Genomic DNA, 19,528 nt, shown 5'->3' on the forward strand with positions numbered 1-19,528 from the left:
GTCCAACATCAAGGTGTTGGTAGGCTTGGTTTTTCCTGAGGTCTTTCTTCCTGGCTTGCAGATAGCTAGCTGCCTTCTTGCTGTGTCACACATGGTCTTCCCTCTGTGCATGCACAGATTTTTTTTCCTTTGGTTGTCAAACAATCCTCTATTGAAATATTTTCTTTTCTAGTTCTTAACTGGACATTTCTCCACATCACTGTTCATGTCAGGAAGTTAGCAGCCATCAGCATTGCAGCCCCTGGATCAGGGCAAGGCAGAAGGAACTACCTCAATTGGGGCCTGTCTGTGCTAGAAGGTCAGTTTCACTGTAATCCTCAGACCCTTGCAATCACCGGTTGCCTTGGTGATGTCATCGCCAACCCTTTTTGAAGACAGACCCAGGGGGTGGACCTTGGAGGCCAGGGATCTGATGTTTCTTTGTGTGTCCAAAGTTCCTCTTCTTATAAGGACATCAGTCAGACTGGATTAGGGCTCACCCTAAAAGCCTCAGCCTCATTTTTACTTAATCACCTCTTTAAAGGCCCTGTCCCCAAACACAGTTGCAATTCTGAGCTACTGAGGGGTTAGGGCTTCAACATATAAATTCTCAGGCATGTAATTCAGCCCGTAACAGCAGATAAAACTGAAAACAGGTAGCTGGAGTACAGAAGTACTGAGAGCAAAAGGAGTTAAAGTCTAAAAACATAATGTAAACCTTCCAACTTTACAAAATTCTAGAAAACACAAAATATACAAGCACATATTCCATTAACCATCAGTGATGATGTCACCATGTCCCATAGCCTCTGGAAAACTCCACTGTACACACTCATGAGAGAATGAGTGAAAAAGGCAAATAATACCTTAGTATTTTTAAGAAGATAGTGTGGACCACATACAGCCCTAAAAGGTTCTCAGGGACTCACAGGGAGTCCACGGATCACATTTTAAGAATTGGTGGTATAAGCCTGTTATGACCTCAGGCAAATTTCTTAACCTTGTGAAGCCTCAGTTTGTAAAATGAGGGTAATGAATAATACCAACTTAACTGGCTGTTGTAAAGATTAAATGAGCTTATACACAAATAAATGACAAATGTGAGCATTCCACGAATATTATTTATTATTTGTGAAAAACTATTTAACAGTATGATATATGATATGTGCTTAAATGCATAGGGAGGACTAACCTCTGGAGGATGAAATTTGTTTTTAAAACAACATTTAAACTGAAGTATAAAATGCATATTGAAAAAAACATAAAGCATGAATGTACAGCTAGATTATTTTTCACAAAGTGAATTTATTTTATCTTTTGTTTAAAAAACATTTTATTAGGGGTGCCTGGGTGGCTCAGTTGGTTAAGCCTCTGACTTCAGCTCAGGTCATGATCTCGCAGTTGGTGGGTTCAGGCCGCATGTCGGTTCTGTGCTGACAGCTTGGAGCCTGGAGCCTGCTTTGGATTCTGTGTCTCCCTCTCTCTCTGCCCCTTCCCTACTCACGCTCTGTCTCTCAAAACTAAATAAACATTGAAAAAAAATTTAAAAATTTTGTTATTGACAACCAAAAAGCTATTAATAAAACAGCCACAACAGCTATAGCATCCTGGGGCTTTGATATCCATGTTCCCTATAGGCATTAAGATAGAATTTGAGGGGCGCCTGGGTGGCTCAGTCGGTTAAGCTTCTGACTTTGGCTCAGGTCATGATCTCGTGGTCCGTGAGTTCGAGCCCCGCATCGGGCTCTGTGCTGACAGCTCAGAGCCTGGAGCCTGCTTCAGATTCTGTGTCTCCCTCTCTCTCTGACCCTCCCCTGTTCATGCTCTCTCTCTGTCTCAAAAATAAATAAACGTTAAAAAAAAATAAAATAAAATAAAATTTTTTTAAAAGAATTTGAGAGGTGTTTCTCAACTCAATATACCTCTGGTGCCATCGGGTTCCTGTCAGCTCCAGGAAAAGAGCACAACACAAAAGCGAACCTGAAGCAAACTTTGTGTCTTTACGAAGCTGGATTCTCATCAATGTCCAATGTAGTAAACTCTGGAGCTCACTTAAAAAAATAACCACTATAAGTAACATTTATCATGTTTCTACCATGGGTAAGGAGTTCATCTGGGGCAAACTGTGTCCCCTCCAAAAAAATCAAAATTATTCTCCATGCCAAAATTCCTTATATAACAGCACAGATCTTGTGTAATAATTGCAGTGGGATTGTCTTCCCTCCTCCTCTTTGAGGAGCTGGGTGAAATCAGTGCCTCAAAAACTGGCTGGAGTGATGTTAGCTGCAATTTAACTCTATTTCAATACAGGATGAAATACTAACTGATAATATTTAAGGAGATTTGATTATAAACACAGCAAATCTTCCAATACGAACCGCATTACAATTTGGTGAGAGGGGACCCTGAATCTTGAGAGATTCTTCTGAATTTCTACAACTTACAAGATTCTAGGAAATACAAAAATACATAAGCACACGCTCCATTAACCACCAGAGTGATGATGTCACTACGTCACGTAGCCTCTGGAAAAATCCACCATAAAGTCGTGAGAGGAGAGTAAATTACTTGTGAAAAATTACTTAATAATACAATATGTCCTTAAAATGCACAGTTGCCTCGTTTCCGATTCTGTGCCTCCCTCTCTCTCTGCCCCTCCCCCGTTCATGCTCTGTCTCTCTCTGTCCCAAAAATAAAAAAAAAAAAAAAATAAAAATAAATAAAATGCACAGTTGCCTCTAAATTTTAAATAACAGAAGTTCCGATTCTATTATGAATTTAGGATTTGGGGTGCTTGGCATGTGGCTCTTCATCTCAGGGTTGTAAGTTCGTGCCTCACATTGGGTGTAGGGATTACTTAAAAAATAAAATCTTAAAAAAAAAAAAGAATTGAGGATTTGGTATATAAAGTTACATTTTCCAAAGATAAAAAAATTTACTAGAAACACAAGTCATAAATCTCTAACATCCAAAATAAGACCTCTTTAGGGGTATCTGGGGGGCTCAGTCAGTTAAGTGTCCGACTTCAGCTCAGGTCATGACCTCATGGTTCCTGAATTTGAACCCGCATCCGGCTTTCTGCTATCAGCATGGAGCCTGTTTCAGATCCTATCTCCTTCCCTCTCTCTCTCTCGCTGTCCCTCCCCGACTTGCACTCACTCATCTCTCTCTCTCAAAAATAAATAAACATGAAAAAACATTAAAAACAAAACAAGACATCTTTACTTCCTGGGCAAGGCTGCCCAGTGGCGTGTGGCAGAAAGAAGGCAGTAAGAGAGATGCGCGGAGATGAGGTGAGGGCACCAAACTCCACTGTCAACGTTGCTATGCAGCACAATCTCTGGGAGAACTTGTTGCACCGTGCACACCACGCCATCCAACCACTGAAGGTAAACGAGATAAAATCTCATGTTACTGAGTGTTTGGGGAAAAACCAACCCTGCAGGCACGAACATGTAAGTTCTGGAGGAACGGTTAACAGCTATGCCAGCAACTAAGTGATGGCAACACTGTGTCCTGACATACGTTGACTAAGGGAGTCAAACTAAAACTGTGTAAGAGTGAAAGAAAAACAGTAACTCTGGAAATTCATTTATTCACAAGTGATCTGGGCAGTCACACTGATAAGCAAACCTGAGTGTTCTACACAGCCCTTACTAGGTAGTGGCCTTAATGCACAGGGTTCAGAATCACACTTTTCAAACAGAAAGAATCAAGAGTAAGGAATGAAGGAAAGAGAAAGAGGGGACATGGAGGGAGAAGAAATGTGAAGAGGAGAGGAAGGTGAGAGCGAGGCTGGAGCAAGGAAGGGCGATGGTCCTTCCGCAGCTGACTCTGCCCCGTGGAACCGTGCACGGCCCTGCTGATGCCATCGCGGTTTCTGCTGCTGCCGCCCCGCGGAGTTGACACAAAGGAGCTACGATACTGCAACTCCATCACTGGCCTGGGAAGGCTGGGGGTTGGGGGGTAGGATAAGGAACAGGAATCCAACAAACATAAAAGGGTACCAACTTCAGAAGAAAAAGGACAGACCAAAGTAAAAGATCAAAAAAAAAAACGTGATGTTATTTCGCTGAAGATAAAACTGAGTAGTAAAGGAACTGAAAGCAGGATCAGGAAGAGGTATCTGTACAGTCGTGTTCACAGAGGACTGTTCACGACAGTCAAGGAACCCAAGCATCCATCAGTGGCTGAATGGATAAACAAAACACAGGGTACACGTCAAACAAAATATTATTTGGCCTTTCTTAAAGGGAGGAAATTCTGACATGCACTACACAACATGGATGAACCTTGAGGATGTCACACTAAGTGACATAAGCCAGTCACAAAAAGACAAATACCGTATGATTCCACTCATATGCGGTATCTAAAGCAGTCAAGCTCATAGAAAGAGAAAGCAGAAGGGTGGCTGCCAGAGACTTGGGGGAGGGGGACACGGAGAGTTGTTTAATGGGTATAGTTTCAGATTTGCAGGATGAGAAAGTTCTGGAGATGTTTCACAACAACGTGAATATACTTACTACTACTGAACTACACACTTACAAAGAAATGGTTAAGATGGTAAACTTCATGTCATGTGTTTTTTACCACAAAGGAATTTTGGGTAGTGATTAAAAGTTACAGTACAAAGGGAAGTAAAAATCAAACCTTGTTAAAACTGGAGACATTCGATTTACGTGGAGACGGTAATAAAACCATGTCTTTAAAACTCTCTTTTAAGGTTAGAGTGGGAGAGAGCCAAAGCATAAGAGACTCTTAAAAACTGAGAACAAAATGAGGGTTGATGGGGGGGGTGGGAGGGTGGGGAGGGTAGGTGGTGGGTATTAAAGAGGGCATCTTTTGGGATGAGCACTGGGTGTTGTATGGAAACCAATTTGACAATAAATTTCATATATTAAAAAATAAAAATAAAAAAATAAAACTCTCTTTTAAAGTGTTAATATGAAAGAGCTTAACGGCTGGGGCAAAATCAGTACGTGTATAAGAAATAATGCGAATCTTAGCTCCAGTGGGCTTGAGAGGTACGTTTCCAGAGAAGAGCTTCAGAAAGAAAGTAGACCCTGTGAAAGAGGAACAAGCCAAGGGTTCCAGACACAAGTTCCCCTTGTGCCCACAACCACCTGGGCTGACCGGCAGTTTGCTGACTGTGGACAAGTATTATATTAGAGACCACGCTGTGTTGTGGGGAACCACCCAGGAAAGTCACCATCCAAATTTCCACATCCCTCATCGGCAATAAAAACAAAGATCTTCTTGCCCCTGGCACCTCGGGAGGATGTTCAATTTTTGGCGCTTCCCAAGATCCTCCTCAGGAGAAGTCAATTTGCCCACAGGAGGCGTAGTTCCCAAAGCTGTCTACCGTGAACCTCTGAGAGATGTGAATGGAATTGAGCTTCAGGGTGCCAAAGTAGAAGTTCTCAAAGAGCTGAAAAGAGAGAATACAAATCCGAATGAGTGTCCAAAGAAAACTACAGGTGAAAAGAGCAAATAGCAGATTCTCTTGTAAAAAACACTGCAACCGTCCCAACAAACCTCTCATGCTTTTTCTTTTCAGTATTTATTCTGAAAAACGATCCTGGATGTGGGTGGGAGTGAGAAAAGAACAGTAGCTCTTCTCTCCGGTGAATTAAAAAAAATTTTTTTTTCAATATTTATTTTTGAGAGAGAGAGAGAGAGAGAGAGAGAGAGAGACAGAGTGTGAGCAGGGAAGGGGCAGAGAGAGAGGGAGACGGAGAATCTGAAGCAGGCTCCAGGCTCTGAGCTGTCAGCACTGAGCCAGATGCGCGGCTTGAACCCACAAACTGCGAGATCATAAGCTGAAGTTGGACCCTTAACTGACTGAGCCACCAAGGCGCCCTGAATTTTAAAGCCTCCTCTAACAAGATGCACTAGGGGAAGAGAGCTGAAAAGTCAATTTTAAAATTTATCTGCTGAGCAGCTCTGACCAAGAACTTACAACAAACACCCTGACTCCCAGGGCCCAACAAAGCTGTCTCTATGATTTTCAGCCCTGACTTGACAGGACCCTCAATGGGATCTGATGACAGTCAAGAGAAAATTTGATACGGTACCTTCCTCCAACTAGTCAACAACATTTGGTAGAAGCACTGACTAAAATAAATAGAAGATAAGGTTCCTAACCCAGGAGTGATCCTGACAACCTCGTGAGGAATACAGAACACTTATATATACCAAATAGTCTTCTACTGGATGATATTACACGTGCAAACGATAATATATTTTTTAAAAAAATTGTTTTTTACATTTATTTATTTATTTATTTATTTACTTTTGAGAGACAGAGACAGAGTGTGAGCAGGGGAGGGGCAGAGAGAGAGGGAGACACAGAATCCGAAGCAGGCTTCAGGCTCCGAGCTGTCAGCACAGAGCCCAACGCGGGGGCTCGAACCCATGAACCGTGAGATCATGACCTGAGCTGAAGTCGGATGCTCAACTGGCTGAGCCACCCAGGCACCCCAAAAATGATGATATTTATCAACAACCTTCCACCTGACTTGGATTCAAGCTAGCATCCTAAAGTAAGTTTATATTATAATTCTTCACTTTTTAAAAAAATATTTTATTTTTTTAGAGTAGGCTCCATATCCAACTTGGGGCTTGAACTCATGACCCCAAGATCAAGAGTCACATGTTCTACCCTCTAGCAACTGAACCAGCCAGGTGCCCCAATTCTTCACTCTAAAAGCTTTCAAGGGTATCAGAGAGAGGGATGAGTCATACTCTGAGAGGGACCGGCCCTTGTGATTAGCACAATTATAAGGCAGAATCTAAAATGATAATCAGAACTCATCCCTGCTTAGGAAAATTAACTGCTTAGATAACGTTGTTGAAGTGTAAAGGGTCTTACTTCTGTTAGGATACAAGAGTTGCTGTTTCTTAAAATGTCAGTCAAATCTCAAGAAAGTCTTTTAATACACAAACCCAACAATGCTTGGGGAGAACCTAGGATGGGACGTTTGCACATAAGCAAGTGACCGTCTCTTCACTTATTTTTACACAAGCTCCACAGCCATGGACTTCGATAGCTGTTGCCTTTCCTCTTCCTGCAATTAATGACCTAGCAAAATGCCTGGGGTTCATTAAAGGCTAACTTTATAAAGCCCCGTAAATATTGATCCTTCAACATGACATCAACTTGACCCCAAAGATCTATTTAGAGGTTGTATGCTGCATTGTCTTGTCTTTCAGAAAGGTGACCAGCTCTTGCCTGCATTGATTTATACAATTAACTTCTCTTCCTGGCTTTGGCAGCCTGTTCAAACCATATCCACCCTTTTGTGTAAAGAAATACAGCCCGAAACGGTTATCTGCTAATCCCTTTGCTGAACATTAATTTGAAGTGAAAGCCATGTCGACAAGACTGGCAGATTTATAGCTTTGCAAACCAAAGCCTTCTACATGCTAAAAAGGTATCACCAAAGGGGCAATAAAAGACAAGACAAAACTAAACTAAAAGGGAACTCATAACAGTTTCAACAAGTTACTTTTTAAGGATTAGCAGCCTATGGGTGGGTCCTCTACCTTCCATTCCCTCTGCCTATGTTTCCAAGTGATAGAGCCACAGCTGGGAGCTGGCAAGTGATACCCCTGTAACTTTACCTTGCCTTATGTGGATAACCTGTAGACAGCGTGATCTGCCAGAGAGATCCTCATGCTTTAGGTTTAAAGTAAATAGTAAATATGGTGATAAGAGCAGCCTGGGAGAGTGCTGCAGTCAGCGTCAACTTACACCCGGCACACGGGAGCTGCATGACTGTGCGTAGATGATACCACCCACTGTACGAGATCAGAGTGGGCAAAAATCCAGTAAGAGGAACAAGTCAAAGTACCTTCCTTATAAACTGTAAGGTGCTCTTGAAAATTGAGTATTTCCTATGATGGTTTTGACATCTCTCTGTTCTAACCCTGAACTTGTTTTACCTTTCTGAGTTGTCATCCTCTTTCATACCTTTTGATAATATCATAAATTGATTTCTTACCCAAAAACCCCTAGGGTGGTGCTAATCTTCCTTTAGCCCCTCCTATCTCCATGTTCTTTTTCTCTCTGTATGTTGATGAGGATTTTGTAACAATTTGTCAGTTATCGTATTGTTTAGTCCTTGTATCTTTAGTCTTAAGCCTTTCTTTTAGTTCTGTCAACTATTTCTAGTGACTCATTAAAATATAAGCTCTACAGAGGAAGGATCTGTTATGTTATTCACAGCTGAATAGCACCGTACACTGGAACCGTACCTAGTAGGATGCATGTGATCCATAAATATTTGCTGGAGACAATGACAACAAAAACTCATGCTGCATATGTCTGTGAACATTATGTCTGAAAAGAGAAAGTATGACATGGCCTTGTTGGCAACAGATTTAAAGGTCTTATTTACATACAGGTCACCATCTAGGAATCCTTGAACAGGACTCGCCAAAGCTATATTCCCTCTAATCGTGCCTCAACTGTTATCTAGTTGTCAAGAAAGAATTTGTAGTTAGTAATGGAAATTTAGTGTACTCCTTTAAATTTCTATGTATTTCTTATTTGTCAAAGCCTAGACCCCTTTCTTAGCTCCAATTCCTGATCTGAAATGTCACCGAGTACCCGATGTGATGCATTTTTATGCAAAGGCATGCGATTTGGTTCTGTCTCCCAGGTGCTTACCATCTAGTTAGGGAGACAGGGTGTGAATCAGAAGAGAGAAACATGGATGACACGGGTGTGTCCACCTCGTGAAAAGTTACTGACTTACTCTGTGATCTAGGTACTTTTCTGTAGTATGTCCTGCTTCAGTGAAAAAGTTTACCGAAGACAACAAAGGTGGCAAAGGTTAAGTGTGAGAGGGGAGGTACAGGCAATCAGTAAATGCATCAAGGCAAGAAAACAATGGGCGCTGAGGTTGGGCACCTAGGACAGCCATCTAGAGGAGACGGGAACTGAGCTGGGGCTTGCAGCAAGTATAAGACTCAGAAAACAGAAGGAGGAGATTAGCATGAAGGCAGAAATGGGCAAGGGCAGCAGGGTCAAGCAGACCAGGTTAGGTGTTTGGAGGGTCCCTGAAGAATCATAGTGAGAAAGACTAAGTCCAGAGACATAGGACGGTGAATCACATTAAGGGACCCTGAGGGTCCGGTTCAGAAGTCAGACTCCATTCTAGATGGTGGGGAACCACTGAAGGCTGGTGGCCCAACATGAAACCCTGTTTTAGGGAAACTGATCTGGGTGTGGTATACTGTGCCGAAGGGACGAGGGAGCAAGACAAAGTAAAGGAAACCAGAGCAGCAGCTCAGTCACGACAGAGATTAGTAGTTGCATGACTGGAAAGACTGGAGCAGATGTGAGATACTCTGAATGAAACACAGAAAAGACTCAGTGACTTTCTGGAGATGGGGGAGTCAGGAAAAGGAGATAAGAAAAATCCTGGATGACAGAGTAAATATGAGGGTACCATGGACATAACAGAACATTTCTGAGAGGGAGCTATCTTATGGGGAAAAACAAAAATTTCAGGTCTGTTTACACACTCATGGCCGTTTCTTTGGCAACATGTGTCCCAAGCCCCGCTCCAACCTAAAGTTTTCCCGTTTTGCTCGGAGTATATATGTATTCACAACATGAAATCTGTAGCACAGTTAAATGGAAGCATATCACCATAAAAAACTTTACAACTGTCTATTGTTTTAGTGACTAGTAGTTCTTTATACAGTAGAGAAGTAAACCCTTTTGTCTATGGTATGAATTGCAAATATATCCCCCCTTCCTTTGTCATGTGTCTTTTACTTCCCTTATGGGGGTTTTTACCAGGTCCATTTAAATTTTTATGAACTCAAATGTATTGTAACAGGAGATTCTTTTTTTTTGTTTTTGTTTTTTTAAAGTAGGCTTCGGGCCCAATGCGGAGCCCAACGCGGGGCTTGAACTCATAACCCTGAACTGATCAAGACCTGAACTGAGATCAAGAGTTGGATGCTTAACCAACTGAGCCACCCAGGTGCCCCCAAAATAGGAGATATTTTTAACAAAGTTACCAATGCCAGTATTATTAAATGTCTATTAAAAAATCAGAGTGAACAGTACATATGTATTGACAACCCTAATAAAATAAAGATTGTTACTGGCCAACTTACTGGGCAAGTATGTGTGCCAGGCATTATGCTTTGGGCTTCATGAGGCCATCCGACTGGATCCTCAAAACCCCAAGGAGCAGATACTTATTATTAGTTCCCATGTTATAGCTGAACTTGAAGTTTAAAAGGCTTAAGTAACTTGCCCACAGGTACATGGCCAGTAAAGGGTGCAAAATTGAGATTCATAAAGCTGGAAAAGAAAAAGAAAGGCAAATGGAGATGTAAGCCTAGGCAGCCTAACTTCTGGAACCTGGGCTCCTGTACCGCTGCACCCCCAGCCCCTTTCTGTGGGTGGTGCCCCTTCCAACACCCCAGCTCAAGCCCCAGTGAGGGCACCCCAGCCAGTCACGCTGAAGTGACTGAAATGAGCACATTCTTTCACCTGCTACTCCTACTTTCCTTGCCACCTTTGTATCCGGAACCTGCTGTGGGATTGCTCTAGTTCAGCTGGAAGAATTCTACTGGAATTCTGGATGAACATAAGCACAAGTGGCTCTATTTAATTAGGTACCTGAGACAGGAAAGAGGAAAGAGCTTAAACTCAAAAAAATTCTCTCTAGCCTAAAGTAGTTCAGGAAGAGCAAAGCAGTCTATTGTTTGGGAAATAAAAGACCTAACAGGAAAAATTTAAATTAAAAAAGAATCATGTTGAGGTATTTAAATCATGCTGAGTTTTTTCTCCTCACTGTTGTTTTATAACAACTCCCTTGGGAATTTTGAAACCTAAGCCACTTTCTTTCTGAAAACATCTCTGACACACACTCACACAGAGCCCTGTTGTGCTGGAAGCCAGCATTTTAAAAAAAGCCTGCTGTACAGGAACATAACGATAAACAGCTACACAAAACTACAAATATTTGATAAGGAAATAAAATTAGAATTTAAGACTTCAAACATTCGTGATACTACTTGTAATTAATAAGTATCAAACTGGACAATTTAAGAAGAAAAACGTAAATCTAAGTAAGTATAAATACAACATTTGAAAACTGTTGTGCACGCAGCTGCTATCCTTCACCGAATACTCCCAGTATCTTTAGAAAACTGAACAAACCTTTCCTTTCACCAAGTAAAGACAGAAGTGTGGATTATCAAGATGAAACATTTTTGCTCTGTTAAAAAATAAATAAATAAAAGCAGGCCCCAAATGGAGTCACCTATGCTAAGCCCGATGCCCGATTAAGCAAAGACTTAATAACTAACCTCACTACAGTTTCAGCCTCTCCCAGGAATGTGACCTTTCACCAATCTGGAATTACCTGGTAATTACTGGCGAGGTCATCTGCCTGACAGACCCCTGCCTTCACCCTAAAGGAAGGTGACCTTGCCCGAAACAAACCATTCTTTGCTAGAAACTGCTTTTTCGCACCCAACTCCCTTCTTCCCATAAAAGCCTTCCATTTTGTACGCCTCCTTGGAGCTCCTTTTTATCTGCAAGGATGGGATGCTGCCGGATTCATGAATCATTTAATAAAGTCAATCAGATCTTTAAATGTACTCAGTTGAATTTTGTTTTTTTAATAGGTCAAAGCCAAGGCTTCCATGACAGATAAAATCCAACCATCCTGCTTTCCTCTGTTCACGTGATCTGTGAAGCCTATCATTTCTTAGTTTGTACATGTTTGTTTCCTAGAGAGAACACAGAGAGAATTATTGATTTCTAGTGATGTCGTGGTATACACTGAAAGAAAACAAACAGCAAGATTTAAAGGCTAACTGTGGTCATTTTTCCTTGCATTCCTTTCAGACCTACTTCTTCCTTCCTAGGTCCTGTGACACAACCACGAAAGACCAGAAATAACTCCATGTGTGACGAGGCTGCAAGATGAGACTAAAAGTCTCAGACACAGGTGGGAAGAGGGTGGAAAGGGGCCTTCTATCTGTGACCTCAAGCCACAGAACTGAATGAATGGCCGATCCTCAACAGCACAATGACAAATCTGTTGGGGACCTCTGCCCAGCTGGCTTCCCAAATGAGGCTTGTTCCCTCTCTTCCATCTTAGAGTAGTGGCCTCCTCTCTCCAAAGATCTCTCTTTTACGGACATCCAATTCTTGTGCTGAGAGGCCCCAGGGAACTGTATGCTGTCCAACATGACTCCACTGTGAGGAAATTCAGTTTTGAAGACCAAAATAAAGATCCAACGTATAGAAGTCCTGTGAAATGTATACTCATTCCTGGTAGATGTGAGTTAAACTAACCCTTAGAACATAAAGAAAGCAGTGCAACAGGAAATAAGTACTGGTGTTCAATTACTGCAAGTATGTAGAAGGATGTGCCGGGTCCCATTTCTCCAGAAGAAGGGATGTTTCCTATTGTTTTCATGTATAGCAATCAGACTTTTGAGACCCAAAGTAAACAGCAACATCAAGAGCATGATACTCTGAGGTTTTCCCCAGTGTTTTTCTTCCATAATCTGTTTTACCAAGTTCTACTTTTTTACAATTACCCCGTTTTCAGATAAGAGTAACAGTAATAACACTTATTTTGTACTCAATAACAATGCTTACCCACCTGCCTCCCTAGCAGGGAGGATGGTATGAGCATGAATGGAAGATAGTCTGACAAGCACTTGGGGTTCTGTAGGAAGGCAATCCCAGCATGAAGCCTTGCTGTGGTTAAATCACACCTTTCCTCTAAGGACCTAAAAGTATCTCAATAAGCCCAGCTCGTTAACCCTTCAAAAAATTGCTGTGATGTAAACCAGAGCTGAGCTTTATTAGCTCCATTTAAAAGAAAGGAACCAGATAGGCCAGAACCACTAACACTGGGATATAAATTTAAGAGACCCCAGGACCAGGCCCAGAACACGGGCCAGTAGAAGGCCACACCCACAAGCCAGTGTGTTTTGAGGGCCACGGTTCGAATAACAAATCTGTGCCAAAGAATGCCAAGTGGAGAAGTGCCATCCTTGGGCTACGTGCGTGAATCAGACTGCAAAGAAAGTGTTCACGTGGCTCTGTGGCCAAGAATGAGAAACAAATGATGTGAAAAACGATCAGCACGGCCCCTGGCAGATCCTCTCTGAAAAGCAACAGAACAAATAACGGTCTATGTCAGAAATGCTCTTCATGAAATTGGCCTGCACGTCCAAGAGGAAGGCTTTAGGTAGTAGACAGAAAGTAATGGACACCGGACCGAAAATATAATAGGTCTGAAGAATATCACAGCTCTGCATAGGTCACAGTACTAATCTCACTTAGAATTAGGATCACAAATAAAGGTTTTTTTCCCACAAATAAGCTTTATTTCAAAGTTTTGTTAAAATTCCCCTCACCTAAGGAAAAAAGAAAAGATTCTGGATCTCTGCCCAGGTAGCATGCAATTCAAATTCTCAAGCCTTTCGGTACTTTACATTTTTCTTCTGGCTACATGCGACATTACTTCTGAAGCGAGTAAATGTGGGAGATAGGAGACAAGAAGGAAAACGGAGATCCAATGCATCCAGGGGTCAAAAAAAAAAAAGCCTCCCATCTACTTTTAAAATACTCATAAAGACTGTACTCCTATGGATTCTTCCTAAATATCACAAAAAAACACAACTGAGCCTATTCATACTAAGCCGTGTTCCTCTACACACAGACAAAACACAAATTGGTCTGAAAACCAGAGATAGAAACTTCTTTTCTATTGAGAGAGAGGTCAAAATGGTTCTTAGGGCAGACTAATGCTTTCCTGTCAATGACCACATAGCCACTCTTTCCCCCAATTTCTCCATCTTTAAACAGCGACAATGCTTTACAAGGATGTGCTGCACTACAGCAAGATCAATTATGAGATGGAATTTTGAGCTCTGATTATGATCATCACTCACTGACTATAACCATTAATCCATCATCACAGGAACCAAAGAGCAGAGTTTCCTTTAAAGAAAAAAATGAAAAGGTTTAGTAGGAACTGTGACAACTTACAGCCTCTGCAGTCATCATCTGGTCTCACAGGGCTGTAGTATTTTTAAAGACTGGAATAGGGACACTGCCTTCAGAATAAACAGACTGGAAAAGGAACACCTACTTCAGAATAAAAGACAGAGTGGCCGGCAGGTACTTATTTTCCTAGAATCATCTCCAAATACAGCCCTAACTCTGCCCAAAATGCCACTTTTAATGTCTGAAACCACAAACTGCAGTGAATCAAGTGGTGAGAGGGCCAATAATAATAGCTAATAATAGCCAATACAGAGAGGACATAATGTACTTCCAGAAGGCCTGGGACACCGCAGCCCCAGGGAGCAAGGTGAAGGCCAGTCTGTGGGAGGAGGTCCCGATAACATCAGTGCCTGCATCAGGACCGCGGCAAGAAGGCTGTGAATCAGTGGAGTAGCTCTTCTACCATCGGCACGTCACTCCTGCTTCTGCACACATCCGTTAAAGGGGCACCAAGAGCCGGCACGTCACCAGAGCACAAGTCCCATCTCCAGTGACCGAAGGGGCTCCTTACACGGAATGGGAAGGTGAACGTGAACGTGAACGTGGGAGTCCTTCGTTCACTCTGCTCTCCCGGACCACCTGCCTGTCTTAGCCGCAGTGAGCATGAGGGATGTTAACAGCATGACCCGAGGAGGCACCAGGCAGAGAAGCCAGCCAGACACAGCCAGGGAATAAAGGCTTCAAAACTTCCCTCAAATCATCACTCAGGGTTGCACTTTTGGATGTTTGGCCTGAGCCTCACTGCTGACATAAGGATTATCAAGTTTAGTTTAAGACTCTGCTGGTAAGGCCAAACGACCTATTAGAGAGTGAATTAAAACAGCTACACACAAACAGGATGCCAGGAAGTTCTGCTGAGCACCTCAATACTCAAAATGCCAAGGGACTTCCCCTCCCTGCAGGGCTGTTCAATTTTAAAAAGCAGCAGGAAAAAAATGCGGGGTGGAGGTAGAAGGAAGGAAGAGGGAGGAGGCCATGCTGCCAGGGCTGCAGAGTCTGGACCAATCCTGCACACAAAAGCACGCTCTGCCCTGGTTCCACAGCAGCAGGTAGAATTACCATCAGAGATGGGCAGCTGGGAGTTCGTTCGGCTACAAAATCTATTCCAGAGAAGGCGTTGCCTCAGGGCATGGATATTACTACCTTAGCAGGGCAAAACTGCCGCTGGTGGCTCCTGGCTAGCAGAGGCTCTTCCAGGCCCCCAGGAGGTGGCTTTTCAGAACGAATGTAGCTAATATTTCTGCAGATAAATTCTTGCCCTCGGAAGAAGGCCTCTTCACGGTCACTCAAATATGTCACCTCTCTTATTTTCAGTTTGGTAATCATCCCTCAGATATTATTTGTAATCATCCCTCAAACAAACAAATGCAACAGAAGTGTTTGATCTCTGTATTATGTATCAGACAGGAGGTGCAAGTCGGCAGAAAGAAATCCCTGAAAGGGAGCACGGGGGACAGCAGCAGAGATGGTTTCTTCTTGGCCTGCGTGTCTCTAGGCAAGTGGCGTTAGGGAGGCTGGGCGTAAAGGGGCTGACTCCTGTGCCGAGCAACACATTCAGAAAAAGAACAACGTGAGAGGGGAGAAAACAAGGTCATCAGGCTCCGTCCACTCTGTTCCAACTTTTCCAACGTGAGAGCAGCATCCAGAAGCTGAGCGAATCAGATGGCCCTCAGCAACATCAGACGGTGGCAAGAGTATAAATACGTACAAATAACAGTTGTCCAAATAATAGCTGAGGTTGTAGTGGTTCCCGGGAAGATGAGAGAGAGGTTGCCACATGTTATCCTGGATTTTCAACTAAGTCAACTTATTACACAGGGAGGCATGAAACACTTTGTCCTCTGGCAGAACCACAGCCCCAGCAGCACCAATGCGGCATTATGTATTATGACACACACTTAGTTGTCCATCACTCAGTTCAGACGGCCTCCTTCCCCTCTGCAAAGGGCTATACCTCAAATAAGCAAAAGGCCTCGGAAGCCCTGCCACACTTCAGGAGTTAGGAGAACAAGACCTCTATAATTTAAAAAAATGGTGTCAATGTTTTAATCCACAACTGAGAGGGTCAACTCTGAATTGGTGTTTTGGCTGATTTACATCCTGTGTTTTCACTTTTAACTTGTAATAATGTTCACGTTTGAGCATGAATTGGAAAACTGTTTCATCCTTGGGATATGGGAAAGAGGACATTGTTTCTTAATTAGTCATCAACTTAATATGTTTCCTGGCATAGTGGACTTCACTCTTGTTTCTTTGATCTGTTCGCACCAGTGTCCTTTAACATTTGGAATAACACTTAGGTATTGTTGGCACCAAGCCACCCAATCTAACATGGTCTTTAAACAATAGGCTGCTCCAGAGAAGACAGTGCCCTGTCACCATCTCTGGGTACAGATTTATATTTGGCTACTGGCTTGTCTACACTGTAGCTAAAAACACAATGGAGTATATATACGCACTGGGACATTATTCATTCTTAAAAAGAAATAAAATCCTGATACATGCTACAACATTGAGGAAGCCTGAAGACATGTAACTGAAATAAGCCAGAAACCTGAGCCTGGGTGGCTCAGTCAGTTATGCGTCCAACTCTGGCTCAGGTCATGATCCTGCGGTTTGTGAATTCAAGCCCCGCATCGGGCTCTGTGCTGACAGCTGAGAGCCTGGAGTCTGCTTCGGACTGTGTTTCCCTCTCTCTCTGTCCCTCCCTTGCTCATGCTTTCTCTTTCTCTCTCTCTCTGTCAAAAATAAATAAACACTGGGGCGCCTGGGTGGCTCAGTCGGTTAAGCGTCCGACTTCAGCTCAGGTCACGATCTCGCGCTCTGTGAGTTCGAGCCCCACGTCGGGCTCTGGGATGATGGCTTAGAGCCTGGAGCCTGCTTCCGATTCTGTGTCTCCCTCTCTCTCTGCCCCTCCCCTGTTCATGCTCTGTCTCTCTCTGTCTCAAAAATAAATAAACGTTAAAAAAAAAATTAAAAAAAAAACAAACATTTAAAAAAAAGCCAGAAACAAAAGGGCAAAATATTGTATGATTCCTCTTATATGAGACACCTACAGTAATCAAATCCATAGAGCCAGAAAGTGAAATGGTGGGTACCAGGGAAAGAGGGGAGGAGAAGATGAGTACTTCCTGTTTAGTAGGTACAGAGTTTCAACTGGGATGATAAAAAAGTTCTGGAGATGGATGGTAGTGGTGATTGCACCATGTGAATTGCACTTAATGCCACTAAATTATACACTAAAATTGGTTAAAATGGGAAATCTCCTATCATGTATGTTGTACCACAACTTAAAAAAACCACAACGGGACACTTGGGTCGCTTAGCCAGTTAAGCGTCCAACTTCGGCTCAGGTCATGATCTCTCAGTTCATGAGTTCAAGCTCCACCTCAGGCTTGCTGCTGTCAGCACAGAGCCCACTTCGGATCCTCTGTCTCCCTTTCTCTCTGCCCCTCCCCAGTTTGTGCTCTCTCTCAAAAAAAATAAATAAACATTAAAAAAAAAAAAACAAACAACTACAATGGACCGCAAATGAACTATAACACAACTCACTAAGTTTGTGATATATACCCCAAGTGATATGACTGGATCCCTAGAAATGAGTACATAAAAGAGATTACTATTTCCCACAATGAAAACAAGCACCCTGTTCAAAGAGTTCACAGGAATGTAATGGGAGGGACAAAAGACAATTATTTATTCTCCCTCCCCCAATACACCGAGCGTCTAGCTTAGTGTTTTATATTTAGTAGGTATTCAAGAAGATATTTTCTACTGTCATTGTCTTTGCCAAACCATGGCCTAGATCTTGTCATTGTGCAGTCAGACCCTTCCAAACCCATCATTCCCTGCCTGAGCCAAGACAACACATACAAGTATTCCAGCACCAGTGCAAAGATGAATAACCAATAAGCATAAATTCAAGAGAGTGAAATACCAGGTACGAACAGACAGCAACAGACCAGAGAAGGTGCATTTTTCTAGAATGGATGTTGGCTTTGTCGAAAATCAGCTAAATGCTTCTCTTCCAGTTTCATTTCAATGATGGTTTCACCTCACTGACAATCTTGTCTTTGCTTGCCCCCATTAATGATTTAAGACTTCGCTTTCCAAGCAAAGTGATACATAAACAAAGGCAGAGGAAAAGTTATGGTAAAATACTACTTAGGACAAGACATTGTCTCAAAATATGCATCTTCCCCATCCCCTGGCTCCCACCCCAACCCAACAGCCTAAAACAAGACTATGTAAAAAAACTAAACTAAAGCATTCCAAATTGCACTTTTCTTTTACCTCTGATGCCTGAAAAAACTGTCCCATCACCTGTCAGAAGTATTTCATTTCTTTTCAAGTATAGTATGTTATTTCTATTACTAGTAAAATATGAAAAAGCCTCTAATGATTTCCTGCAATCTCCCATTTTCATAAGTTTTGTTTTCAACCGTCAAGAACAGGAGCACCTGGGTGGCTCAGTCAGTTAAGCCTCTGACTCTTGATCTTGGCTCAGGTCATAATCTCACACATCAGTGAGTTCGAGCCCTACATTGGGCTCTGCACTAATGGCCCAGAGCCTGCTTGGGATTCTGTCTCTCCTTCTCTCTGCCCCTCCCCTGCTTGTGGTCTCTCTCTCTCAAAAAATAAATAAATGTTAAAAAAAAAAAAATGAATGAAGGCAGAGCCATATTTTATCACTAACTGCAAAATAATAGTGGCTGTATTTTGGCAAGATGTCTTGTCCCAGGCTTGTTCTCAAACCCCAATTTTTCTGATATTCATGCTAATTATAAAATCAGCACAATTTACTTACAAGTGCAATGCTCTTTATTTTTCATTCAATAATTTTTATTAAAATATTCTGTAATAAGGCATAAATAAAACTGTTAAAGAAATCATTGTTTGTCTTTCAAGTTAATGAATGTATACCACAGAGAAATATAAAATTAGTTTTGGATGTATTCTGAAATAAAAGGAGGTTAAGTGTAAATTCAAGTTCATTATGATCTGTATCAGCTGAATCTTGCTATATGGAGTACTAAAGTTGCAATCAAATTTAACTGAAAAATGAACTTCACTTATTAACAGAAGATTACAAGTATGAGCTATAGGTATATTTAATTTGGGACTCTCTTTTTCTTGAATTTAGTAAACTCATTTTTTTAAGTGTTTATTTTTGAGAGAGAGAGAGAAAGAATGAGAACGAGCAGGGGAAGGGCAGAGAGAGAGAGATACAGAGGATCTGAAGCAGGCTCCACGCTGACAGTAGTGAGCCCCATGTGGGGCTTGAACTTACGAATCGAGAGATCATGACTTGAGCCAAAGTTGGATGCTCAATTGACTGAGCCACACAGATGCCCCTAGTAAACTCATTTTAAAAAAGAAACATTTGTTAGAAAATATTCGAGTAGATAGAAATTCAATAGGATTGACTATTAACTAAATATGACATAGTTAGTATATCTTGAGGGTCTATTAAATATGAGCATCACA

The 19,528-nt window shown here is 42.1% G+C and overlaps 1 protein-coding gene across 10 annotated transcripts in view; it reads right to left on the minus strand.

The window, feature by feature from the left end:
- Positions 1-3,125: 3,125 nt before the first annotated feature.
- Positions 3,126-19,528, minus strand: part of ASCC1 (activating signal cointegrator 1 complex subunit 1) — a 146,618-nt gene continuing 130,215 nt past the window's right edge. For 8 of the 10 annotated variants that reach the window (XM_042909310.1, XM_042909312.1, XM_042909311.1 and 5 more), the window contains one exon: positions 11,467-11,742. In XM_042909310.1, coding sequence (XP_042765244.1) covers positions 11,602-11,742 — 141 coding nt within the window. In that variant the 3' untranslated portion in view covers positions 11,467-11,601. Of the gene's footprint in view, positions 3,363-5,139; positions 5,408-11,466; positions 11,743-19,528 lie in introns of those variants that run through there. The other 2 variants (XM_042909308.1, XM_042909307.1) reach the window with 2 other exon arrangements.

Source organism: Panthera leo, chromosome D2, assembly GCF_018350215.1.
Source record: "Panthera leo isolate Ple1 chromosome D2, P.leo_Ple1_pat1.1, whole genome shotgun sequence".
NCBI lineage: Eukaryota > Metazoa > Chordata > Mammalia > Carnivora > Felidae > Panthera > Panthera leo.